The sequence below is a fragment of the Zalophus californianus genome, chromosome 7 (genome assembly GCF_009762305.2).
Source record: "Zalophus californianus isolate mZalCal1 chromosome 7, mZalCal1.pri.v2, whole genome shotgun sequence".
In the NCBI taxonomy this organism is placed as follows: domain Eukaryota; kingdom Metazoa; phylum Chordata; class Mammalia; order Carnivora; family Otariidae; genus Zalophus; species Zalophus californianus.
Genome location: NC_045601.1, coordinates 121478491 through 121506012, shown reverse-complemented (window position 1 = coordinate 121506012; position 27522 = coordinate 121478491). Strand labels below are relative to the sequence as shown.

Genomic DNA, 27522 nt, shown 5'->3' with positions numbered 1-27522 from the left:
CACCAGGATACATCATAATCAAATTACTGAAAATAAATGCTAAAGAGAAAATCTTAAAGGCAGCCAAAGAAAAAAGATAATTATTTACAGAGGAACAAATTAAAATAAAGTTTTGTTATCAAAAACTATGTAAGATAAAAGACAATGCAGTAACATCTTTAAACTGCTGAAGGAAACCTACAACCTAGAATTCTATACCCAGAGAAACTTTTTCAAAAATGGAGGCGAATTAAAGACTATTTTCAGACAAACAAAGGCTGAAATAGTATATGGTTAGCAGACATTTAGACAAGAGGAAAATGATACTAATTCAAAGTGTGGATCTCTAGGGGGGAATGAAGATCAAAGAAACAGTAAATATGTGGAAAAACATAAAAGTTTTTTTTCCTCATTTTAAAATCTCTTTAAAAAAATTGGTTGCAAGTAAAAATCATAACAATATATAATGAAATTTCTAATATGCATAAATAAATTGTATGACAACAGTTGCATAAAGTATGGGGTAGGATGGAAGCATTTCATTATTATATTGTTTTTAAGATTCTTATACTAGATGCAAATTGATATAAAATTATTCAGAGATAGTCTGCAGTAAGTTGAAGTGCATACTACAAACTCCAGAGAAACTATTACAAACAAAATAAAAAATATCAATAAGGCAATAGTGAAGTTAAAATGGAATCCTAAAAAGTGTTTAGTCTAAAATAAAGAAGGAGAAGAGACAATGGGAACAAATAACAGTTGGGACAAATATAAAACAAATAGTAACTGTATTGATGATTACATCCATTAAATGCTCTAAAGGGAGATTTATTGCACTTGATAAAAAAGCAATATGCCATCTACAAGAGACACGCATTAAATATAAACATATAGGTTAAAAGTAAAAAGATGAAAAGAGAAAAAATACACTGATCATAAGAGACCTGGAGTGGCTATATTTATATGTGACAAATTAGACTTCATTTAATTAGAAGGAATGAGTCATTTCATAATTTTAAAAGGATCAATCATCATGAAGACATAACAGTTTTAAATGTATATATACCCCATTACCGTTAGTTCAAAATCTGACAGAACTGAGGAAAAATAGACAAAACTTATATTTGGGTACTTCAACACTCTTCTCTCCATAATTGACAGAACAAGTAAACAGAAAATCTTTGAGGATAGAAAAGACCAAAACAACATAATAAATCTATTTGACCAAATGACATTTGTAGAACATACCACCCACCTAGCCCAGAGCAGCAGAAAACATATATATGCAAATGCACTTGTAACATTCACCAATATAGACCATATTCAGTGCCACAAAGAAGTTTATAAATTTTAAAGTATTAAAATTGCAAGAATATGTTTTCTGACCAAAATGAAATTCAATTAGAAATGAATAACAAAAACAAAGATCCCCAAACATTTGGAAACTAAATAAACAACACACTTCTAAATAAGTCACAGGCTAAAGAAATCACAAGAAAAATTAGAATATATTTTAAACTAAATGAAAATGGGAACAGCATGCCAAAATTTGTGGGATCCAGCTAAAGCAATGCTTAAAGAGAAGTTTGTGGCTTTGAACACTAGTATTAAAAAAAAAAAGAAGAAAGATCCCAAACTAGTTATCCATTCTAATAAGAAGCTTCCATTGTAAGAAGCCAGAAGAAGAGCAAATTAAACCCAAAACAAACAGAAAGAAGAAATCATAAATGTAAGAACAGAGATTGATGAAATAGAAAGCAGAAAAACAGTGGAGAAAATCAGCGCAACCCCAACCTGGATAAACCTTTATCCAGACTGATCAGGGAAAAAAGAGAAGACACAAATTATATATGTTAGAAATAAAGGAAGGAACATCACTACAGATCCTGCAGATATTAACAGAATAATAAGGATATATTATGAACAACTTTTGCCAGTGACCTTTTCAAACTAGAGGAATGGACAAATTCTGTAAAAGACACATTGCCAAAACTGACTCAAGAAAAAATAGAAATCTTGGTTCTATCTCTGTTAGAGAACTTACATTTGAGCATTTAAGGAAGAAAATAATACCCTTCCTATAAACACTTAGAAGAGAGAATACTTCCTAACTCATTTTATGAGGCCAACATTACCCTAATACTAGAAACAGAAACTGTTTACAAGAAAAGAAGTGTACAGACTAGTATTCCACATGAACATCGAAACAAAAAATCATTAATATTAGCAAATTTAATCTAACAATATATAAAAAGTTGATATACCATGACCAAGTGGGACTTATCCTAGGAATGTAAAATGAGTTTAACATTTAAAAATCAATGTAATTCACTATATTTTTAAAAACAGAAAAGAGAAACCATGTGATTTGTTTCAATAGTTGCAGAAAAAGCATTTGAAAAAAATTCAATGACTATTTATTATTAAAGAAAAAATAACTTTCAACACGCCAGGAACTGAAGGAAATTTCCTCAAGTTGATAAATAGCCTCTGAGAATACCCCACAATTAACATCATACTTAATGTTGACAGACTGAATGCTTTTCTCCTAAAAATCAGGATCAAGGCAAGGATGTCTCCTTTTATTATTCCTTTTCAAAATTGTCTTGAAGATCCTAGCCAAAAATAAAACAAAAATAAATGAAAGGAAGAAGTATATCTGTCTTTATTCACTGATAGCATGATGGAGTACATAAAAAACTTTTAAGTGTTCTGCCATTGAAACAACTACTGAAACTAACAGATGTATTTAGCAATGTCATAAGGTACAAAATCTATACATAAAAATCAATTTTATTCCTATGTACTGCCAATGAACAATTGGAAACTGAAATTTTTTAAAAAGCACAATACCACTTGTAATAGAATCGGAAAAATATGAAATACTTAAGAGATGAATTTAATAAAATATATGAAAGATTTGTACACTACAACCTGAAAAAATACATTGATGAGAGAAACTAAAATAGCCCTAAATAAATAAAGGGATATACCGTGTTCTTGGATTAGAGGACTCAATGTTGATAAGATGTAGATTCTCTTCAAATGAATCTATAGATTCAGTGTAGTCCCAATCAAAATCACAGTCTTTTTTGATAAAAATTGACAGGCTGATTCTAAAATTTATATGGAACTGCAAAGGATCTAGAATCATTTTGAAAAAGAAGATCAAACTTCCTTAAACACTTAATCTGCATGATATTGACATAAGGATAGATTTATAGATCAATGAAACAGAATATAAAGCCCAGAAATAGACTCACACTTGTGCCACCAATTGAATTTTTACAAAGATGTCAAGGTAATTAATTGGGGCAGGATAGTTTTTTTAACAAATCGTGCTGGAATCATGAATAGTCATCCCATATGGGGTGGGGAGTGAAACTCAATCCATAAATCACCCCACACAGAAATTAATTGAAAAAGGATCATAGCCGGGGCGCCTGGGTGGCTCAGTCATTAAGCGTCTGCCTTCGGCTCAGGTCCTGATCCCAGGGTCCTGAGATCGAGCCCCATATCAGGCTCCTGGCTCAGCGGGGAGCCTGCTTCTCCCTCTCCCTCTATCTCGCCCCCGGCTCATGCTCTTTCTCTGTATCTCTGTGTCTCAAATGAATAAATAAAATCTTTAAAAAAAAAAAAAAAGAAAAAGGATCATAGCTATAAATGTAAGAGTTAAAACTAAAAAACCATTAGATGAAAGCATAGGGGAATGGCTTTGCAACTTCAAGGTAGGCAAAGATATCTTAAGTTGTTTTTCTACTAGGTTGAGTTATAAGAGTTTTTATGTTTTGCAAATATATTCTCTCAGTCCACGACTGCCTTTTCAGTTTCTCAACAGTGACTTTCAAGTAGCAAAAATTTTACAGATTCGTGTAATGCAATTTATTATTCTTTATGGCTTTTTGGTTTCTGTGTGTGTTTGCAGTGAATGTTTATATCAATTTGGGGTGAAGCCAAGGATTTCTTAGGACACCAAAAACAAGAGCCATAAAAGGAAAAAATTGACAAACTGAATATCACAATTAAAAACCCGGGCTCTTTGAAAGCGACCATTAAGAAAATGAAAAGGCAAGCATGGTCTGGGAGAAAATAAGTGTAATACTTATATAGGAAAAAGGACTTCTATCTGGACATGCAAAGATCACCTATAACTCAAAAATAAGAAGATAAATGACTCAATTAAAGAAATGGGTTCAGTATCTGAACAGATTACTTCACACAAGAAAATATACAAATAGCTTATTTAGCACATGAAAAGATGCTCAACAAGACTAGTCAACTGGGAAATGCTCATTAAAAGCACAAAGTAATACCACTACACCCTCAGTAGAATGACCATAATGCCACGCTGCCCAGGTATTGACGAGGATGTTGAAATAGCTAGAGCTCTCATACATTAGTGATGAAAGTATAAATGGTACAACCACTTTGGAAAACAGTTTGGCTTTCTTATAAAATCAAATCTATATTTTGCGTATGACCAGCAATTTTCCTCGACATTTACCAAAGAAAAATGAAAATGTATATCCACATAGAGACTTATACATGAGTATGTATAACGGCTTTATTCCTAATAAAGCATTGCCTTTCCTAACATTCAATCAACGAGTAAATGAATAAACAAATGTTATGCATCTGTACAGTGGAATGCTATTTAGTTACAGAAAGGAGTGGACTAGGATGAATCTTAAAATCTAGTGATTTTAAAATCTAAGCATAATTGCTTGGTGAAAGAAGTCAGCCACAGAAGAGTACATGCTGTACAATTCTATTTTCCTGATATTCTAGGAAGGAATAATGTGGACCGATAGAAAGCCGATCAGTGGTTGCTTGAGCATGACGGGCTGAGTTTGGGGTGGTGACTGGGAAAAAGAACAGGGAATCTTTTGAGGTGGTAGAAATGTCTCATATCGTGACTGTGTGGCGGCTGCGTGAACGTATGCATTTTTCAAACCTCATCAAACGATACACTTGTTAGATATTTTAGTATTTGTAAATTATACCTCAATATAGTTGATTTTTTAATAAAAGGAATCGAAAACAAGGATCATCAAGGAATATTTAAGTGAATTTAATCAAGTGTTATCACACTATTAAAAATAATCCTTAAGAGGACTTTGAATAACATGAAGGATGATTATGACAATGTTAAGTTAAAAAGAGGATACAAGTTTAGATCTGTTGTATGATCTAAACTCCCTAAAACTATGCCTACAAAAGATTAGAAGAAAACACGCCAAAAATTTAACAATGGCAGTTTTTACGTTGTGGAATTACGGGCAACTTTGGAATTCTACTGTATATATTGCTCTGTATCCAAATTGTCTGTGAGGAACTTGTATCCTTTTTTAGTGAGAAATCACCTTACGCCATTTTTTTTTTTAATTAAGGGTAGTATTACAAATGAATCCCCAAAGAAGACTCTCTTTTGAAAAGTGGATGAGACTTGGCCATTCTCCCAACTTGGAGATAATGTTGTTTTCGTCACCAGGCCATTCTTTGACCTGTACTCCCATGAGCTGAATGCCTATTTTCTGACCTAGCACGGTCTCTCACAAAGTAGGATGCTGCTCCAGGAGATGTTGATGAAAGCATTCCATGTCTAGTTCATTTAGCAAATACTGAATATTATAAACCCCCCGTGGAGAATTGCCAGTAAAGAAACTGTTTAACTTTGTTTAACCCAACATTTTCCAAGCTTAATTTTTAAGTTTATATTAAAAGCTTACACAAACAAGAGTTCTGTGGATCACCCACTGGGAAGTGTTCTTCTGTCATTCAAACCTGAATAGCAGATACCTATTATGTCTGACTGCTTCCCTGTCTTTAGAAGTAGTGCTTGCCATTGGCAGTTTCTCCGAGAAGGCCCAGTAAAGCAGTTGAGTCGCTTTCACTAAAATCTATTTCAAATTTCAGGCAGTGGCCTTCATTTTGTTTCAAAAGGCAGACTAACCACAAATCAAGCTTTTAGTGGTTATTAAAAATTACCTGAGTGGTATATAACATTTTGGTAAAATAAAAAGCTTTTTCCAAATTCTTCCAGAAAAGAGAGATTGATGTGAGGTGCTAATCACTTTGTCGTTTTGATGAGTCTTCTGGGTGGCTGCGCATCACACTGGCCGCACCTACCTGCCCAGCGCGCAGGACCTGCTCCATGTCTTTCTGTGTCATACCACTGGAGTTGTGGGAACAGAATGCTTACAGTGCATATTCTTCATAGTTTGTCTGAAAATATAAAATTCCTTCTCAGGGCTAGATAATAAAATCATGATGGCTTTGTGAATGCTGTCTGCAAGTTATGTTCTATTGTTTGTTTTTTTTTTCAATTTCCTTCCTCTGGATCTTCTTTGGCCCCATGCATCAGCATACCAATCTCAGCTGGAAGAAGAGCAGGGAAGCCACAGGCAATTTCATGTGCTAGGGCCAAGGCTGCTCCTTGGGCTTCACAGTCCCCGTGCAGCTGTGAGCTTCGACGGGCCAGCAAGTCCTTCTTGGGAACGGTGTCCACACTGTCAGAAACCAGGCAGAAAGGAGCAAAGAAAACACACTGAGATCTGAACAAAGCTGGGAAGACCAGGGAGAGTATTGTACCTCAGTAACTCATAGTTTTATTATAATTTGGGGAAACGTGCTTTTCTAGACCCTTCAGAAGTGCAGACCTCTTTCTCCCAAGGATGCTGTTTTAATTTCTTTATTTCAGACTTGCTCGCTTTCATTCCTAAGACATTTGTCCTTAATGTGTACACAGCATGGCATACTATTGTGTTGTAAAGGCACAGTACAGGTGCCGTATCCCCTGAGCTTGAATCCCGGCCCCGCAACTTCCAAAGAGAGTCATTTATCATCCCTGTGTCTCCATTTCCCAACTGTAAAGTGGGGAAAATAAGAGTACCTACCTCACAGGGATGGCGTAAAGAGTAAATGGGTTAAATATATGTGAAGCCCCTAAAACAGTGCTTGATGCTTTGAAGCTCTATATAAGTATTTGCGATTAATAAATGGGTAATTCATTGAAAACATTTGTCAACAGTGAAAACAAGGGATAAGTAAAATGTGGAAACAGTAACATTAGGCAACTGATTGTATGTTGGAGTCAAGCAATGTTTCATGTTGGTGTGGCCAGACAGAACTGAGCACACTCAGCAGAGAAAGGCCACTGCAAGGGAAGAACATGCTTGCCCACTTGTAGGTGGATAGAGGTTATGGATGTAATGAGACATCTCTTCTTCATTTCTAACTCCTGACCCCTTCTGAGAAGTAATCGGCCATTTATCAGAATTGGGACACCTTTTTGCTGAATCTGTCTCCTGTAGAGCAGAGATTCTCAAAATTTAACGTTCTATGAATCCCTTGGAGTTCTTTTAAAATGCAGATTTGGAATCAGTAGGTCAGGGCAGGGCCTGAGATTCTGAATCTCTAACAAGATCCCAACTGATGCCCGTGCTGCTGGTCCACGGAGCACGCTTTGAGTAGCAAAGCCTGAGAGAATTATGGAATATCGGGTTTGACATGAACCTTGATAATCATTGAGTCCAATCCCTTATCACTTTCTACCTTGTTTTTAGTCATCTGTGACTCTGCCTTCCCTGGTAGACCAGATGGTAGGCTCCTTCAGGGCATAATCTAATTCCAGTTCCCTTCTGTATCTTTCATTCTGCCCAGCATACTGTCAGGCATTTGGTAAATAAATCAACATTTTAATGAGTCAATTATGGAAAAATAATTTTTGGAAATTGGGGGATTTGACTTTAGGGTTTTTTGGAGGTGGGAAGGAGTACTTGCTTAAAAATGAAAGACTTAAAAATTCCAAGGCTTTCCATGAGAACGGTTCAGTGAGGACCTGCAACTGGTTTGTTCCTTCTTTTTCTATCCCGTCCCTCGCATCTGGTATTCACAAGATTGCTTAAGTGTCAGTTGAATTTAATTGCAATTGGATTGAATTTATCATCTGATAAATTAAGGTAAAAAGAGTTCTCTGGACTTTCCATTTCTGCCATTAATAAATTCAGGAATGCGCTAAGATGAGATGAAGAAATCTAAAACCCAAGAGTCATACACACCTCTTTTTCTTCATATGGCTTGAAAGAGGTAGACCAAGAGATGACTGGAACCTCCAAAGAATAAAGCCAAAGTTTCTGGAAATTGCTTCTGGTCCTACCCTGACTAAACCAAGCCCTAATATGAGATGAGATGCTATGCTTTTGTAATACAAGTTACCTCAGAAACTAAGGAACTTTGGTTTATTTATTAATCATTAGATACCCAATCCCACCAGTTCTTGATGAATCAAGTTCTTACAAATGAACTAATCATTTACTTTATAAAGTAGTTTGCTTACTTCAAAAATATTATAGTAGCAATCTGTCAAAAATAACCTGAAAATTGGAGAATGTCCAAGAGCTTATCTTTCTGGAAAAATGTAACATGCTTTCCTATAACATTTTATATTTTAAAGCATTTGACATTGCTTAAATCCCAAGAGTACATGGAAGTCCTTAAACCCATGACCAACATCCTTGTTTCTAGTATTCTTAAGGTAATTTTGTTTCTGAATTTTAATATATAGAGCAAAAAATTTTAATTCAAATTACTTTGGATAAATCATTTTTCATTCACTTGCATTTTCTTCCTTACTTGCCAGCTGACTTATAAATTTGTTTTCCATAAAAAAATATTTTGCAGGAAACTAATTTACATTAGTTAGAGAAATTAAAGAAGGTGAAGGCAAAGATACGGCCATTTTTGTTTTACATTCAATGTTGCAAGTTGAAAATTTAAACAAAAATTAGATGTGTACCTTTGCAGTGTAATTTTGTCATATGGATTATCTTTTTGCCCTCAATTTCCTATTTTACAGAAGATATTTCATGTTTCAAGAAGATTTTCCATATTCTTTTGTGGACTTAACAATGTATTGTGGATTACTTATGTTGGGATTGAGGGGGTTTTTTGCACCTTTTAAATATAGAATTCATGTTGCTTTTAAACAACCCTCTGAAGGCTTTATTAATAATGTATACTTTAGAAGAAATCAATATCCTCCAGTATACAGTGGAGGCAAGTTAACATCTTAGTCTGTAAAAATATGTGCACTTTGTGTTCGTGTTTTCTTAAGGAATCACACATGACATTTTATTTTTAGGGGTGTTCTACTGAGCTCTAAAAGTTATGAAGGATGATATAAAATAAATTCTTTTTTTTTTTGGTGTGTTAAATATCCATGCTAATAAAGCTTTAAACATAATGAAAGTATTTATACTAGGAAGGAGAGACAAGTGAATGAGCATTTTTAGTAGTCAGAATTTTTTTTGTTTTTAAGGAAGTGAAACTGAACTCAAAATATCCTTGGAGACACTTGGGTCTAGGACTGGCTAGTCTATCAGGGCTCTCTCTGCTTCTTAGAATGCTTCCTTCATTCCCTCAGCATGTCCCTAGGGCAGGGGACATCATTGATAGCATTTCTGGGGACATAGACTAACAGTGAATGATGAATAGAACCTTTTCGATAGTTACCCAGGTAGAAAACTCCTGAGGAAGGAATCTGCCTGGCCCCAGTGGGCCCATGGTAACCTCCAGACCATTCACAGAAGCCAGAGTATGGGGCCAGTTCCTAGTTCCTGTCCTGTTGTTAGGGAGAGAGAATTCTGTGCTTGGCAGCCCCATAGAAGTCCCTGGTCTAACAGGGAGAGGATCAAGGTCCTTCCCCAATAGGGGGATGTTATTTCTAGAAGAAAGGCAGAAAATGGTGCTAAGCAGACAAAAACAACATGTTCACGTAGCATTTAATGATCATTTAGTATAAGCCCAAAAGTGTGCTCTGAGCTACCCACTTACTCAGTTTATTTCCAGGGCTGGGGGCACTGTTTTCACTGAGAAGGAAACTGAGGCACAGTGAAGTTAAGTATCCTCCAAAGGTTACCCAGCTAAGTGAGGGGTAGAACCACGGTGTAAGCTGAGTATTTTCTGACTCAAAAGGCCCTTTCTTTATATTGCACTTTTCCTCCTACTCATTTCCATCCTTCAAAAGTACTCTAAAATGTGATGGTTGCATGCTAACAGTGGAGTCACATCATAAGCAAACAGCTTGAAAAACCAGATCCAGGCCCACATGCCTCTTTGAAAGGGAAGCCCCGAACAGAATGCCAAGGGAGCCAAAGAAGTTAAGTCTTGGCTTTTGAGCCCTCAAGAACCCAAGTTCTGATGAAAAAAGCAAGATTTGAAGGCTCTTCCAAGGATAATCTTCACTCACTTCACTGCAGTTTTGTTTCTAAGCTCTGTCACTAGAAGCAAATCTCCCCTAACCTATAGCACCGCTCGTAGTTCCTTGAGCACCTCCTGTCCTTTGAGATCTGCAGTTGTAAGCGAATGAGACAGGCCGGGCATCTGTCTCAGTCACCATTGTCCTCAGTGCTTACAACAGCTGGCCTATAGTAGGTTACTCTATGGTACCTTCTCACTTGAGCCCAAATGGATATCCAAAAGCCACCTTGTCCAGAAAAGCCTTCCAAGAATGCTCCTTATCACCCTGACTTCCCCAAGTTAGGTTCGTCATGGGTCAGTCGCTCATGGTGGTGACAGCTATAGAGAAGCCACTGCGCTTCTTACCCCCGGGAGCTACTAAGGAGGGATGATAAGGACCTTACTTTACACAAGGGTGTGGAGATGGAGCATGTGGGCTGACCTGAGAAAGACAGCATCAGTAAGGTTTGGTGAACAACTAGCTATAGAAGGTGAGGGAGAGCTTGATTAGTGGTGCCATCAGTTAAGATAAAAAGCTTTCTGCCCGCTCACAGTTTTTACCTGCTGTGCTTTATGTGCTTAAAGAAAAGTTACAGATATTTTCTCTAAACTGAAATTTTTCTTTAACCTCCTTATTACAGGACTGTCATATCAGACACACCAATCGGTATCTGGAGTGTTCTCATTTTAGCTGTTTTAAGATCTGTTATCACTCTCCAATTCTGTTATTGTTTTGAAATTATCTTGTAATTTTCACTGAAAAAGCTTGGAAAATGTGTTGCCATCTGTATGTTTAGACTTGGTACCAATATTTACTCTTGTGTTTTTGATATCATTTTGAGTGAGTTTTGCTTTGAATTTATTAGAAAATAGCACATCCATTTCAGTGTGGGTGAGTAGAAGACACTCAGGAACAGATCGGTACCAAGTGCGATCCTGATAAAATTTCAGGTAATGCGTTGGGCAATTAAGTTCACATTTGGTCACTTGTATTGACAAGGCACCCTTATGACAACAAATGTGTTCTTCCAAGAACATTACAGGGTGTTTGTGTATTTGGAGGAGGGTGCGTTGTTGGGGTTGTTTTCTATACATTTAAAAAGAAACCCATTTCCAAAATCCTCCTGGCTGAGATAACAAGTCATTTTGTGCTCATGCATATTCTTCCCCTAATTGGGAATTGTTCCCTGGTGGGTGGGATTTCTGGCCCCTGGGCCTTGAGAATGAGGGGTGAGGAGGCCTGTAAAAAGTGGAAGGCCTGTGGATGGAGGGTAGGGTGTGAATCTTTTACCCCTGTGACTGGTTTGTCTACCGTAAGCGCTCCTCAAAATCACTCCTTCCTCTGTAAGTTACTTAAGTGGCCAGCATAGTTCCTAAAACATAGTAGATACTCAATAAATGTGCTCATTTCTTCTACTTTATTTTTCTCTCAAAGTGAAACTCACCTCAGAGAATCAGAAGACATTTCCTTGCCTTTGAGTAGTGTAGGCTCTAATTGCCTGACAATAAGAACATGTTACTTACAAATATACACAAATAGATGTTGGTATTGTGCAAATTTAGAGTATCAGTACTAAAGTAGTATCACCATGATCACAATTGGAGCAATGTCTGCAGAAAGGTGGATTTAAGCGGGCTCTTGGCCAAAGTGGGAGATATGGATGGTAGTTAAGAAGAGGGAAAGCATTCCAAGTGGGTGGAATGGAATGAGAAAAGGCATGAAGGCAGGAGTTAGTAAATTGTATGTGGGCGATGGGCAAGCTGATAAACTGGGTTGGACCAGCCTGACCACATTGGGGCATATTGAGAGATACTCACACCTACTACTCCCTCTGCTTCACTGCACTTCCCACTCATTCTCTAGGTCTTAGCTTAGACATCCTTCCTAGCCCAGCATCCTACACTCAACCAGGTCTTGCTAGGTGCCCTCCCGGTCCTCTAATAGCACTCTTTACCTTCTACCATCATTCATACACTATATTATGGTGACAGCAAGGCTTCAAGCCCCTTCATGACAAAGACCCATCTAGCTTACTCTTACCTGTGTCTTTCGCACCTGGCTTAGCTTAGTAAGTGCTCTTAGTAGGCACTTAATAGGTATTCAGCAAAGATTGTTAGGAGGTGGGAGGAGAGGAGATGGATAGATAAGGTTGGGCTAATAGAGGAGGTACAGATGACAGAGGCCCTAAGCTATGGCTGAGATTCATACAGAACTCAAGCCGCCATCCTTAAATTGCACCTTCTCACCACAGCCCCTTAGTAAGACCTCCATTAATTTTGCTTACTCCTGTAAAACAGAAGAAACTCCACCTACATTCTTTGGGGGTAGACAGGATGCCCCAGCTGAGTTAAAATAAATAAAAAATAGAGCAGGTGGTTTAGAGCCTGGTTAGCAATCCAGGCAAAGATAGCATAGAAACACCAAGGCTCACTTAAAAACTAGCTGCGCATTTGAACTTCCCTTCACTGCCATTTTTACAGCTGAGAAGAACAATCTCTGGGCTTTTTCCTATTTGATCTCTTGAGCTACCTTCATTAGACATCATGACCACACAAAGCCTTTTTTTCATTGAGTTAATCATACCAACGTGATTTCTTAAAGATAAAGCATAAGGAAAGACACTTTGAAAGTACAATTTAAGTCTCTCAGTAATCCTGATAAAAAGAAGAAAGCAAGAAAAACATTGACCAATCAACAACTCTTACTGGTAATAATGCCTGGGAGGGGCATCCCCAGGAAAATGACAGTGACCTTTTAAGAGGGCACCACACCCGTCTGCTTATTCCAACTGTGTGAGATAGAGGTGTTGTCTGATGGCCTTCCTGAAATTGTTCAGCCCCCTAAACTCCTTTCTCTCCACATGTAAACTGCAGATTATACTGTCTGCCTGACTCTCGGTGTGGGGATTCATCTGTTGGCATTCACAAGAGGCCCATGATATGGAAAGCACAAAATAAAGGTAGTCATTACTCTAACAAGTAACAGGAACAGCTGTGTAATGGATTTAAATTTCATACTTTTTGGTATAGTTGATTATTCATTAATGGCATGTAATAGCTGGAACCTCCTTGTTTAATAACAATTACCATTATTAATATAAATAAAATGGAATAAGACAGCATGAATGGAGTCTGCATTTCAATAGCAATGTCGTCTTTCTGTGCACAACTTAAGTTCTCATACATGGTACAGCCTTTACACTAGTGTTGTCTTTTAGAAATTAGAGTAGATTTTGTGATTAAAACAATGGTCCCCTGAACACAAAAATTATACTCTGTCTTCCTCTCCTGTTCCACTAACCAGTCGCCCCTTACTCCTTTCCAGGAACAGTCCCTCCCCCTGGCCTGGGGCTTCAGCCATCTTGCCTCCTTAAGAAACTCAGTTATCTCTCCCTTCAGCTGTTCTTCATGGCTCCTTCCCATCAACATCTTGACATTCTCGAATCCTTACATCTTTAAAAAATGCACCCCTGAAAACACGCATTCCCTTCAGACTCTGCTCTTCCTTTCTTTTCCCTGCTCCATCAAAAGATAGCAAAGAGTTGCCTCTTCTTGCCACCTCTTTCCTTCCCTCCCTTCCCTCTACTACACCTTAGTCGACCTTCTGCCCCATCACACCATCAGAGCAGCTCTTTCTACCATTCCCAGAGACCTGCATGGTACTAACTCCAATGGACCCATTTCAATTCTCCAATTCTTGACATCTAGTAAGAATAGTGCATGGAAAGCAAATATTTTTGACCAAGTATATCTGAAAATACCTTTTTTCTGTCTTCAGAATTAAGAAGGTAGCTGATCTATATTTTTCGGTTGGAAATATTTTCCCTCAGAATTCTGAAGGCCTTGCCCTCTTACCTTTTAATTTGCAGTGTTACTGTGGGAGGCTGAGGGCCATTCTTACTCCCTGTCCCTGTGTGTTCTCTGTCGAAGTCTGTCAGTCTTTCTCTTTGTCCTAATCTTCTGAAATTTCATGGGACGTGGGTCCCATCCATTATTTGGGACACTCTCTTGTGTCCTTTCAGTCTGGAAATGCATGTTCTTCTGCTCTGATCAATTTTCTTGATTTAACTTAATTATCTGCTCTGCTCTGCTCTGCTTCATTTTTTTTTTTTTTTTTCCTGTACTTTTCTGGAAATCCTATTATACTGACCTCTTGAGGCCATCTTCTGATTTTCTTATCTTCCTTCTAGTTTTTCATATCCCCTCTTTTTGCTCTACTTTCTGGGAGATTTCCTCAATTTATCTCTAAAATCTTCTCTTGAATTTTTAACTTTTCAATTTCTTTCAATTTCTCAAATCTCTTTTCTTTTTTTCAGATTGTCCTCTGTTATATAGTATCTTATTTTTGTTTCTTCGGTATCTTTTCTTATCTCTGAAGATATTAATGGTGGAATATATGAGTTTTTGTTTGTCTTATTTTATTTTTCAGTTACCTTTCCTGTTTGTTCTATTTCCCCCAAGTTGCTGTTTTTCAATTCATTTGTTATTATTTCTCTTTCAAAAATGTGGTTTTCCTCACACATCTATCTGGTAGTCCTTGGTTTTCTGCTCATGTTTAAAAGTGGGGGCCTACACTCTCACCACTGTATTCAACATAGTACTGGAAGTCCTAGGCCTCAGCAGTCAGACAACAAAAAGAAATAAAAGGCATGCAAATCAGCAAAGAAGAAGTCAAACTTGCACACTTTGCAGACGACATGACACTCTGGAGAAAACCCAAAAGACTCCACCAAAAAATTGCTAGAACTGATACAGAAATTCAGTCGCAGGATATAAAATCAATGCCAGAAGTCAGTTGCATTTCTATATATTAACAGTGAAGCAAAAGAAAGAGAAATCAAGGAATTGATCCAGCCATAAGATACCTAGGAATAAACCTAACTAAAGAGGTGTAAGATCTGTACTCTGAAAACTATACAACACTTATGAAAGAAATTCAGGATGACACAAAGAAGTGGAAAAATATTCCATGCTCATGGATTAGAAGAACAAATATTGTTAAAATGTCTATGCTACCCAAAATAATCTACACATTCAGTGCAATCCCTATCAAAATTTTATCAGCATTTTTCACAGAGCTGGAACAAACAACTCTAAAATTTGCATGGAACCAAAAAAGACCCCAAATAGCCAAAATAATGTTGAAAAAGAAAACCAAAGCCAGAGACATCACAATTCTGGACTTCAAGCTGTATTACAAAGCTGTCATCATCAAGACAGTATGGTACTGGCACAAAAACAGACACATAGATCAATGGAACTGAATAGAGAATACAGAAATGGACCCTCAACTCTATAGTCAACTACTCTTCGACAAAGCAGGAAAGAATGTCCAATGGAAAAAAGACAGTCTCTTCCACAAATGGTGTTGGGAAAATTGGACAGCCACATGCAGAAGAATGAAACTCGACCACTTTCTTACACCGTACACAAAAATAAACTCAAAATGGATGAAAGACCTAATGTGAGACAGGAATCCATCAGAATCCTAGAGAACACAGGCAGCAACCTCTGTGACCTCTGCTGTAGAAATATCTTGCTAGACACATTTCCAGAGGCAAGAGAAACAAAAGCAAAAATGAACTATTGGGACTTCATCAAGATAAAAACTTTTGGGGGCGCCTGGGTGGCTCAGTCGTTAAGTGTCTGCCTTCGGCTCAGGTCATGATCCCAGGGTTCTGGGATTGAGCCCCGCATCAGGCTCCCTGCTCAGCGGGAGACCTGCTTCTCCCTCTCCCTCTCCCCCTGCTTGTGTTCCCTCTCTCGCTGTCTCTCTCTGTCAAATAAATAAAAATAAAATCTTTTTTTATTTTTATGAAATCTTTATTAAAAAAAGATAAAAAGCTTTTGCATGGCAAAGGAAACAGTCAACAAAACTAAAAGGCAACCTACGGAATGGGAGAAAAAAATTGCAAATGTCTTATCAGATAAAGGGCTAGTATCCAAAATCTATAAAGAACTTATCTAACTCAACACCCAAAGAAAAAATAATCCAGTCAAGAAATGGGCAGAAGACATGAACAGACATTTCTCCAAAGAAGACATAGAAATGGCCATCAGACACATGAAAAAATGTTCCACGTCACTCGGCATCAAGGAAATACAAATCAAATCCACAATGAGATGCCACCTCATATGGGTCAGAATGGCTAAAATTAACAACACAGGAAACAACAGACGTTGGCGAGGATGCAGAGAAAGGGGAACCCTTCTACACTGTTGGTGGGAATGCAAACTAGTGTAGTCACTCTAGAAAACGGTATGGAGGTTCTTCAAAAAGTTAAAAATAGAGCTATCCTACTACCCAAAAATTACACTGATAGGTATTTATCCAAAGGATACAAACATAGTGATTCGAAGGGGCACATGCACCCCAATGGTTATAGCAACAATGTCCACAATTGCCAAAATATGGAAAGAGCCTAGATGTCATTGACGGATGAATGGATAAAGAAGAGGTGGTATACATATGTATGGGTGTATATACACAAACACACAAAATGGAATATTACTCAGCCATCAAAAAGAATGAAATCTTACCATTTGCAACAATGTGGATAAACTAGAGAGTATTATGTGAAATAAGTCAGAGAAAGACAAACATCATACGATTTCACTCATATGTGGAATTTAAGAAACAAAACAGATGATCATAGAAGGGAAGGAAAAAGATAAGAAGATGACAATAGAGAAGGAGGCAAACCATAAGAGACTCAACTAGAAAACAAACTGAGGGTTGCTGGAGGCGGTGGTGGGAGGGGGTTGGGGTAACTGGGTGATGGGCATTAAGGAGGGCATTTGATGTAATGAGCACTGGTGTTATTTGCAACTGATGAATCACTAAATTCTACCCCTGAAACTAAATAAATAAATAGATAGATAAATAAATAGCTCTTCAAATTAAAAAAGTAAAATAATTTTTCTTTTTGAAGGGGGAGCCTAAGAGGCTAATTGGGAGCTTTTGAGAAGATGGTTAGAGCTTGCTGACTGTGTCACGATAGGGAGATGTAACAGGACCATTTAGTTGGAGAATCTCTGATGCCCAGAGGAGAATCTCCTGCCTGGAAGGAGATACGCCTGACTGCCAGAGCCCTGGGGAGTCTCTGCATTCAGCACACAGACTTCCCTGAATTTTTCCTTCTTTTCAGCATGGTGACCCCACCCTTCGCAAGCCCAGTGACCTTCAGTCCTGGGACCTTGTTCTCCAGGGAGGGTGAGGCAGTTGCCAAGTGATGTGGAATCTGGGAGGGGACTAGGCAACACACTGCTTCTCAGGGAGAGTCCTAAGTAATCCGCCCTCACTTCCTGACATCTGAGGGCTTCTGCAAGTGTAAATTGGGTTCATTCTCAGCTTCCCCACTGCTGGCTTAGGAGTCTGTTTTCTAGGGCTTCTGTTAAGTCCTTTAACACTCATCCATCTGGCTTTCCAGCTTCCAGAATTTGGTTTCTCTTGTCTCTTTCTTGTTCTTTTAGCCCTTGTGAGTTCATTCCCCTCTTGAAAGGGGTCTGGGGAAGGAGCAAAAGTGTACAAACCACCACCTTTATCCAGAACCTAATAATTCTTCTAGGACAAATTTATGTCATTTTCTAAATTGTAGCCTCTGGCAGCCCCCTATTTCCATATCTGTGTCCTAATAAAATAGTAGTTTTAAAAATAATTCCTGAGTGCTTTGGTGATATTGAGGTTGCTATAAGGAGTCCATCGTCCCCTCCCTTACTTTAGCTCTGTCTCCTAAACTTTATACAGCTGACTTTGCTTTTATTGTTCGTTAAAGGAATCCCTAATGGAGTAGATTTTAATAGCACCTCATCTTGCCTTATTGTGCTTGATTCCATTATTCTTGAATGCTTTCTATTGCAATTTAATGCTTATCAGGAACCAACAATGTATTTTTAAAATTGGATTATACAGGGCCTCTGCTCAGAGAGCTGCTGATCTAAATTGGAGGGTAACAATTCCTGTTAATTAGCTGAATCCTTGACTCCCTGTCAAGCCACCTTCCTTTCTTAACATCCCAGTTCTGCCTTGAGTCACAACATTGCTTGTTAGGACAAGTTAGCTGTTACCTTTTACTTGTTAATACAAGTGTTTTGTGTATTGTTGTAACTGAAAGTTTTTTGGCCCTTGGCCGAAACTTTTGCTTACTGCCCTCATGCAGACCTAGTGCAAATTGCAAAGTGTTTTTTGCCAACTCCGTTCTGCTTTGAGCCATTTCCTGGTTACAGCTGATTATTCAATGCAACTAGATTAATTGTAGGGGCAATGCTGTGCCCCTAGAGATGGTTTGGACTGTAGACAGCATTTGTAAGATGGCCGCCCAGCAGACAGTATTCAGACAGAGACCAAGAAGGCCTGTGTGCCCACAGCTCGTCCCCACAGGTGCCCAAGCGGCATCAAACTCAAATCTAACTTGCAGATTCCTTCCATCAGTCTTTTCCCATTTCAGCTACTCTTTACCGATCCCAGAGGTTAGCATATGGCTGCAGAGCAGTCAAAGGGAATCAGTGGTAAACAGGAAAATTCAAGCTGGTCCAGCAATGCAACTGGTTGGTATGAAAGGGAATTAAATGTTTTCTTTTAGTTGAGGGTGAGGATATACCATTAACTCATCCCCTAAAGCAGGGGTGAGCAACCCATGGCCTATAGGCCAAAACCCCACCTGTTTTCTACTGTCCTGTAAGGATGTTTTTACAGTTTTTAAAGGGTAGTTTAAAAAAAAAATGATGAGGAAGAAAAGGAGGAGGAACAAAACAAGGGGGAGGAGAAAAGGGAGGAATATGTAACAGAGACTGTGTGTGTCTGTAAAGCCTAAAATATTTACTTTCTGCTTCTTCACCGAAACAGTTTGTCAGCCCCTGCTCTAGAGCTGGCTCTGCCTCATTCCTTTCCTGCCCCGCGCGCTCCCTCCCCAGTCAGGCAAAGCTCTCCAGGTCTTTCCCAGGCCTTCAGCAACTTAAATGTGTGTGTGTTCATGTGTGGTTTCCAGAAAACAATTAAAAATAGATTTGAATCTCCAGTTCTCAAGTCTGTGACATCTGAGCAGATTTATCAATAAGAAGGACAGTGTTACCAATATGTACGTGTGCACACGAGTCAGCCTGACCCGTGATAGATTACATGCCTAGCTGCCTTGGGGGAAAACAGCAAAACCATGAGCAGTAATTTTGTTAACCCTTTTGGCTTAGTGGGAGATAACTGTCAGGAAGACATAGGCTGAACTGGTTTCTCTTGGATGAGTATAAAATAGGAACAAAAATACAAAGATGCTTATGAGGTACAAATATCCTTTCATTTACTGAAAGCCTAACCAAAGAGAAGCCTCCACTTAAACTATTAACTTCGGAATTAGATAGGTAATTTAAAAAAAAAAAAATGATTTTACCAGTTATTTTCCCTTACTGTAGATATTTGCCAGGATTTGGTCTTTTCCTTAAGAGATGTACAAGGATGGGGCGCCTGGGTGGCTCAGTTGGTTGAGTGTCTGACTCTTGATTTTGGCTCAGGTCATGATCTCAGGGTCGTGGGATTGAGTTGTGAGATCGAGCCCCCCGTGGGTCTCCATGCTTAGCGGGGAGCCTGCTGGAGACTTTCTCTCTCTCCCTCTGCCCCTCCCCATACCCCTCCCCTGCTCTTACACGCTCGGACCCTCTTTCTCTCTCTCTCTAAAAATAAATAAATCTTTTTAAAAAAGAGATGTACAGGGTTTATCACCATTTAGGTTTTCTAATTTTACAGTATTTTTAGTCTGTGTGCTCTAAAGCATCCACATACCATTTCCAGGTGATTTTTCCAAAAACATAGCTCTCATCCTGCCAAATTAGTCTAATCAATAGTAAGAAATTAAACCAAATAAGTAAATTACCAAACACCCTTTTTGAGGCAACTAATTAATATAAAAGTCATAGAAAAATGCCAGTTATACAGTTCTACATTGTTCAATGTACACTGTTAATTCTTTGTGTGTTATGGGATGTTCTTCGTATTTGCCTTGAGTCCATTGACCAATTCAGTGTACTTCTAAACTGATTTTTTCCAACAATGAAATATTATCCCTCTGCTATAAAAGAGTAAACTGAGGCTAGAACATTCAGATGATTTTGAGGGAATAAAGCTTATAAGGGTAGTTTATATCTCTAATACCCAACCTATGTCCAAAGTATAACCATGATCAACTGTTAATGTTCATCTTCAATAACACATGTGAATGACATAGTCAAGTAACTAATTTAATGCTCTGTTCTTTCCCTTGATCCCCACTATGACTCTGATCCAGGGAGCACACAAAATTGTCCTGTTGTCATAGGATTCATTTCCAACTGATAAAGCAAACTAGTTCTAAAATAAGCATTGAAGTCAAACATTACTTTGTAATTTCTTTTCTTTCTTTCCTGAAAAGATTCATTTGTAAAAATAATTTAAATTGTGTATCATCTGTTGCTTGGATATTAGATTGTAGAGATCCAGAGGTTAACAGTACCTTCATTTCTTTAAAAATGAGAATATAAAATGGAATCCCAGCAAGCTGGTCTTGAAGCTTATGAGCATATGCTGCACAATTCACCATATAGACTTGAGGGGGGTACTCTTTCCAACTGTGGATGTTTAAGGAAGAAAAACCTAAGTCCAAAGAACATTGTAGCTGAATCAGAGATGCTAATACACACTCTTTTAACAGGCATAAACTTTTTGGAGGTTTAATCATCTGAGATTTATTAATGAGGCCTACTGCTGACTGGGTAGAGCCAGGGAACTTACATATAATACAAAGATGAGATGAATGGTTAATTTAGGGTGTGAAACTTATTCCAAACTGGAATGCATTGAAGTTACAATAAATATCCCTAAAACATAACTACAAAATAAAAAAAAATAAAGGGGACACAGAAGACATTAATTAATTCATAATAATTGATAGTTATCAAGAGTAGTCTAAAGGAGTACAGATCTTTGAACTCCCTGTTGTCTAATTTTGTCGAAATTAGACAGTTGTTGTCTAATTCCTTATTCTGGCTAATCTGTTCATTTCTAAAGTCTCACTTCTGAACCCATCATGATTTTCTTAAAAAGAAAGAAAATAAAACCTGCCCTTTCGAAACAGGTCTGGAAAGGCTTTGAAAGTCACTGTTGCCCGGATAATGTGGTTACACATCAGCTTTTATTCCTGTAGTTAATGAGCTTATACACTCCTGCAGGGAGAAGGCTGAGCCTTCCCGAGGGACTACAATGTGACAAATGCTCCCAAGCAATTAGAGCCTGATTAAGTATTTATCTCCTTTACAGGTGGGAAGGAAAGAATGAAAATGAAGTGGGCAGATGTAAAGAGACCGGCAAAGTTCACGTGACTGTGGATCTCAAATACTACCGACCAACCGAAGTGGTAAGGACTCCCTGGCCACCCAGGGCATGGCCACATTTGGCTGGCTGGCTGGCTGGGAAGATGTTCTCACTGAATATCCACAGCCAGCTTTCAAAGCTTTCCCTTGGGTTCTCTGACATCCTTCAGTGAGCAGTTCCCAAACCAGAATACAGTGAATTGAATTTGAGATGTTATCCTCACCACATAAGCCATTGCTTTATAAAGGAAGACAAATATTGACTGATGAGTGGATGAACACAAAAGTATTAAGAAATGACATATAGATCATTAGAACATAACGTCCTTCTTTCCTAAGCCAAGGAAATAGTTGATTTGAGAAATGGAGACTTCTATCAAAGGCAGGTCTCCTCACATTATTAGCTTTGATAGCTGATCCCTGATACCTCCAGGACAGGATGGCTGACTTACAAGGCCCTCCATGACCGGCAGGACCTCGAGATCAGGAGGGCGGTTTCCCTTTCCTTACACACATGCACTCACACATGTACACACACTCATAGGCACCCACACACACTCACACAAACCTAAGCCATAAAGGATACCCTGTACATTTTTTAAGATTTCGATCACATAGTGTCCTGTCTATGAATCCTTTTCTGGTCAATATACTGCTACCACTAAAATTTCTCCTCCTTCATTTGTATCTACGTTATACACTATACATACTTATGCTATAACACCTATTATAAGTTATTGTACTCATTTGTTTACATGACCTTCTCTTTACCAAACTGCAAATTCTTTGACGATAAGGACTTTTCTTTTAATATCTTAGGCTATAAAACATAGGTGCTTCATAAATATTGACTGATGAGCGGATGAATACAAAAGTTGTCTGTATTAAGAAATGACCTGTAGGTTGTTAGGATATAACATCCTCCTTTCCTAAATGTATAAAAATTTCTAGCTTGGTGTTAATCATTTTCATGTGGTCTACTTTCACACTGTGGTGACAAAACCCAACATGTTAAATATATCTAAAGATAAGAGAAAGCAGCATCTTCAGAGAGAAATGTTCAGATGTTACCTAATGAAATATACATTTGCTGTGAAATTAGAACCCATTTTATCTGTGCTTTGAACCAAATTCCTATCTGTTGTACAACGTTTCAGAGACTAGGAAAACCCCAGTGAAGAGAGACTGAAAGTGAGTGTGTCATCAGTAACCACCCTTTAAAATGTCCTGTTTTAAACAAAAGAAAAAACTTCATTTTGTGGACTCTTCCACACAGGGGAAATAAAAAGGAAAGGAAATCAGCAGTGCTCAGAGACTAGGGCTGTAGAGTCCGAGCATTGTCCTGGCACAGGGTGTGGCTGGGTCTTTGACACACAGTGAACAATGGCTCCCTGTGCTACTGGCGAGTGGGTGTGCGAGGGAGAGGATGTGCTTCGTCTCTGGGGGAGGAAGATACCAGCACACTCCTGCTGACACAGCCAGGGATGCCTGTCTGTGGAGCCCCCGAGCCACCCTGCCTTCGCTCCCCTGTCCCAAAGAGGTGCCACAAGGGTGTCATTTTTCTGCAGCATGGCACAGATTACATAAATGGACAAATTTGTTTCTGTCCTCACTGACAAACATTGTCATCTCAGAGTGGAAAATTTACTGAGCCAACAGAAACCTCAATCCTTGTAACAATTTAAACATGGTTCTTTCTCTCTCCAACACCAAAATAGTTTCAAAAGCTAGGAAGTCATTAAGAATGGCTTGTCTGTCTTTCTTACTTAGGCAAGGTGTGGGATTGATAAGGGCATGGAACAAAAGAATTTGCTGAGCAGGAAAAGGACCCTTGGACTAACAAGACGGTTCTTGGAGTCTGTATCGACCCCTCTTTCCTGCCCCAACACTGCATCCCTCCTCTCATTTCTTTTATTCATGCAAATGCCATCATCATACCTGCTCTGCAATTCTGTTTACACTGATGTTGTTTGAACGTCAGCGCGGCATCTTATTGCATATGCTTGCTTTAGTTTTTCACTGCTGGAGCTCTCACCCCAGATCCCCTTTTGATTCGGAATTCCTGGCTTGATTTGGGATTTCTAACTGCATTTCATCTTTCTAAGCCTTTAGGCTGCGTTATTTTCGTTCAACCTACTTCAACTTAGTATTCTGTTGGACAGGCTTTTCTTGTATGGTGAGACTAAACTTTCAACCTCATTGCTCAGAACAACGAGTTTTCCCAAAACTTGGGCCAGCTTGACAGACTCATGTTGAATTGCCTTAGGGGGATAGTACTCTCCCAGTTGAAAGGTGACCAGAACTGGAGACCGACTTGTAAATGAGCTTTCACTTAGGTGTGGCCAACACATCTAGAGTCATTGAGCATGAGTCCTGAAAAGCACCCAGCTTCTCTGAGTTTTGTCAGTACTCAGTGTAGGATGGACATGGAATTCTCCCATGTCTTAATTAGATCCTTCCCATTTCAGTGTCTTAAATCTATCTTGCAAATGACAGAGGCTTTTTTTCTTTCTTTCTTGAATTCTTTTATAAGTCTGATCTCCTGATCAGCCTGAATCCTGTACCCACCAAGATTTTCAGCACACAAGGCACTTCAAAGCCAAAAGGCATAAACGAAATCTTAGAGTGAAATGGTTCCAGAATGATTGATAGGGGGGAAAAAATACCATCAAGTAATAAGAACATCAATATCCTAATGCAATTAAAGGAACATAGAACTTTATGTTGTTGTTGTTGTTGTTTTTAATAAGATTCAGGGTAGTTTTTAAAAAGGCTCTTTTTTTTTTTTTTTTTTTTTTTTTTTAAAACTGCTTTGCTTTATTTTTTTTTTAAAGATTTTTATTTATTTATTGAGAGAGAGAGAGAGAATGGTAGAGAGAGAGCATGAGAGGGAAGAAGATCAGAGGGAGAGGCAGACTCCCTGCTGAGCAGGGAGCCCGATGCGGGACTCGATCCTGGGACTCCAGGATCATGACCTGAGCCGAAGGCAGTCGCTTAACCAACTGAGCCACCCAGGCACCCTTAAAAAGGCTCTTTACCCAGCATGGGGCAGCACTAACCCAAAAGAGGCCACCAATGATTCCATAGAGAACATATTTCCACACACACCAGTAATTTTTGTCCTCATTGATTTAGCCACCACAAAACCTTAAATCTTGCTTCTGTTACCAACATGGAAAGTCTTGAAAGTTTTTGTTCTGAGCTAAGGACTTTAGCGTCCAATTAGAGCTGAATGGAGTCACATTCTTTTGGTTCTTTACCTATAAATCTCTGTGTCTCCTTTAAATGTTTAGGAGTTTTGCTTCTGTGAAGATCTTGATCCTGGAAATTAGACTTTAAATCTCCCATTGCCCCCTGAATTCTAGTATTTGGTGATGGCGACATTAACAATTGAGTTCCATGCCTCTGAAAACTCCCATCTTGTATGTAATTTCCTATATATGCCGCCGTTTATACACAGGCATTGCGATCGCAGAGAAGTAGTGGTGTAGTGCTTACATGCAGGCCCTAGGGTCAGACTGCCTGAGTTCAAAAACAGTCAATGAGTAGCTGCGTGACCTTAGGCAAGTTACTCAACTTCTCAGTGCCTCTGTTTCCTTGTCTTTAAAAATGGGATTAATAGAAGGGCAAGAAGTTTATAGAAGTGTTGAAGAATTAACAGTCAATTATATAAAACGCTTATTAACACAGTATCTGGCACACGGTAAAATACCCAGTATCGATGCTGTCATTGTTATTTATTTATTCATTCATTCACCAAATATTTACCACACACTTTGTGGCCCTGGGAATACAGTATGAACAAAACAGACACAACCCCCCTCCCCTTGTGGAGATTGTACAGACAGAGGTATGCATCAGTTACTTAAATCTAGTACCTTTTGAAAAGTAGAATGACACATCGTGAATTGTACAGATTAACCAGTAAAAAACAGATAAGAAGGTATAATAAAGGCTTCAGGCAAACATTAATAAATACTTTGATATTTTTATTCTTGCTTTAACCTGATTTTCATTCTTTCTGATTCTCTTTCTGAAGATTCAGTAGTTATTCAGTGATACGAAAATATGCAAATATGAGAAAATGTATATTGATTTATTACTTTATTTAAAATAACCGTGAAGATGTCTTTGTTTTGTTTGAGAATTTTGCACTTGGAAAATGTGCAAAGGTTGGATTAATGAGAAATTCATCCTAATGTGACAAATTTTTAACCACACCAAAAGGTCAGTCCACTTAAGGGGGGGAAACAAAAAAAGCTAGGTTTTGTGTGTGTGGGGGTGAAACTAACCAAAATCATTTTTTTCTGCAGAGCATTTTAGGAAATGGCATAGGAGACACATTCATAGACCAAAATTCGAATTCCATATCTTTCCTGAGAAATATCTTACACTACTAGAGGATGTGAATTCAAGTTTTTCCTTGCTATATTATTTGTCTTAACATTCATTTTCCTTACCATTGTATTTCTAGTGTCCTCGATTGTGATTGTTTTTTGTTCTATTTACTTAGATACTTTATGTTCATTCCCATTCTTTATAGATATTAGAAAAATCATGAGTTAAAATCCAGATTTGAGAAAGCAGTAACTTCAAAGAAGTCCAACAAGCTAGTTAAAACAACACCTTCCTTCAGTAAAAACATGTGGCCTGTTTCTAATCAAATTACCATACGCTTGTCGAGTTGTCCCCTCTGCAAACTTCTCCTAATATTTTTCTGTAAATGATGTTAAGTTAAATGGCCCATAATTGCTTGCTCTATCTCATAGCCCTGTTTAGAATAATGCTACGTAACACTTTCCAGACCTCAGGAATCTGATCTGTCACCAGAGGATGGGGTGCCTCCCTCAGCCCCATCTCTGGGTACTGGGGGTCTTGAAACTGTCGCCTTCTCACACTTCCCCTCCGAGAGCAGGAAGTTAGACCCTCCCCTCCCAACTCCAGCCCTTCATTTTGTCCGGCACTGTTAGAGCCAGTTGATCTTCCCCTGTCCTGATCCCCTGCCCTCCAGAGCTCTAATCCTACCCCTCCACTCCTCCTTTTCTTTGTTCCTTGTTTTGACTGGTGGGAGCCAGGCTAAGAAGGTGCAGAGAGAGCAAATTAAGGGTGAGTCCCTTTCTGTGTTCCTGGACCTGTAAAAGGGAAGACGGCTCTGTAAGATCCCTTCCAATTTCCATATCCTAGCATTCTCTGCTTTTACAACTACTACAATGGAGTGGGACGCTAGCAGTAATGTCCCATCATAATGTTTCCTCTCAACTTCTTACTACTTGTATTTTATAAATAGTTTATATCTCTAAATCACTGTTTATATATTTTAAGCCTCCCTCTTAGGCTCCTCATACTAATCTTTATATCCTTCCTTAATCACATTGGCCTTTCCTGCCCTTTTCCTTCCTTGGACTTAACCAAAGGAGCTTTAAATTTCAGTCTCTTCAGTTGATTCTCAAATATTCCACTGTATGTTTTCCATACTTCATAGGATCCCATACAGAACCCCCAGGGGCATATAACATTCCTCTTAAAGCCTTCCTCTTTCCTTGGTTGCTACCCCACTCAAGAGCGTTTCATATCTAATGAAATAGTAATTGTGTACTTACTTATAATGCCCCCAATGCCCTATTTTTCCTTGAAAGTTCTCATGCTTAGATCCTAATTAGAGCAATGTAATTAAAATGCATAAAATCTATATGAAGGACATGACCATATACTTTCTCTTATTTAAAAATATTTTTTGTATTTGTCCTGAAAACGTTCTCATATCCTTACATAGATGGTTTTATTCTCTGCACCAGTAAGGAATTCCTATAAAATCTGTACTTTTTTTCCCTAAAAAAGCTGTCCAGCTAATGACTACCCCCTTTATAATTACATTGTTGATCTCTTGACATCTACAAAATAAATTCCAAAATCTCAGAACTTCTCTTTAGCCTCTGCAGTCCCTTGTCTCAGGAAGAACAATTAGCA

General features: G+C 38.4%; 1 protein-coding gene across 2 annotated transcripts in view; it reads left to right on the top strand.

Annotated features, from left to right (window-relative positions):
- GMDS (GDP-mannose 4,6-dehydratase) overlaps nucleotides 1-27522 on the top strand; it is a 652731-nt gene that overhangs the window by 530015 nt on the left and 95194 nt on the right. For both annotated transcript variants that reach the window (XM_027603643.2, XM_027603644.2), the window contains one exon: nucleotides 21503-21599. In XM_027603643.2, the coding sequence (XP_027459444.1) occupies nucleotides 21503-21599 (97 nt within the window). The remainder of the gene's footprint in view (nucleotides 1-21502; nucleotides 21600-27522) is intronic.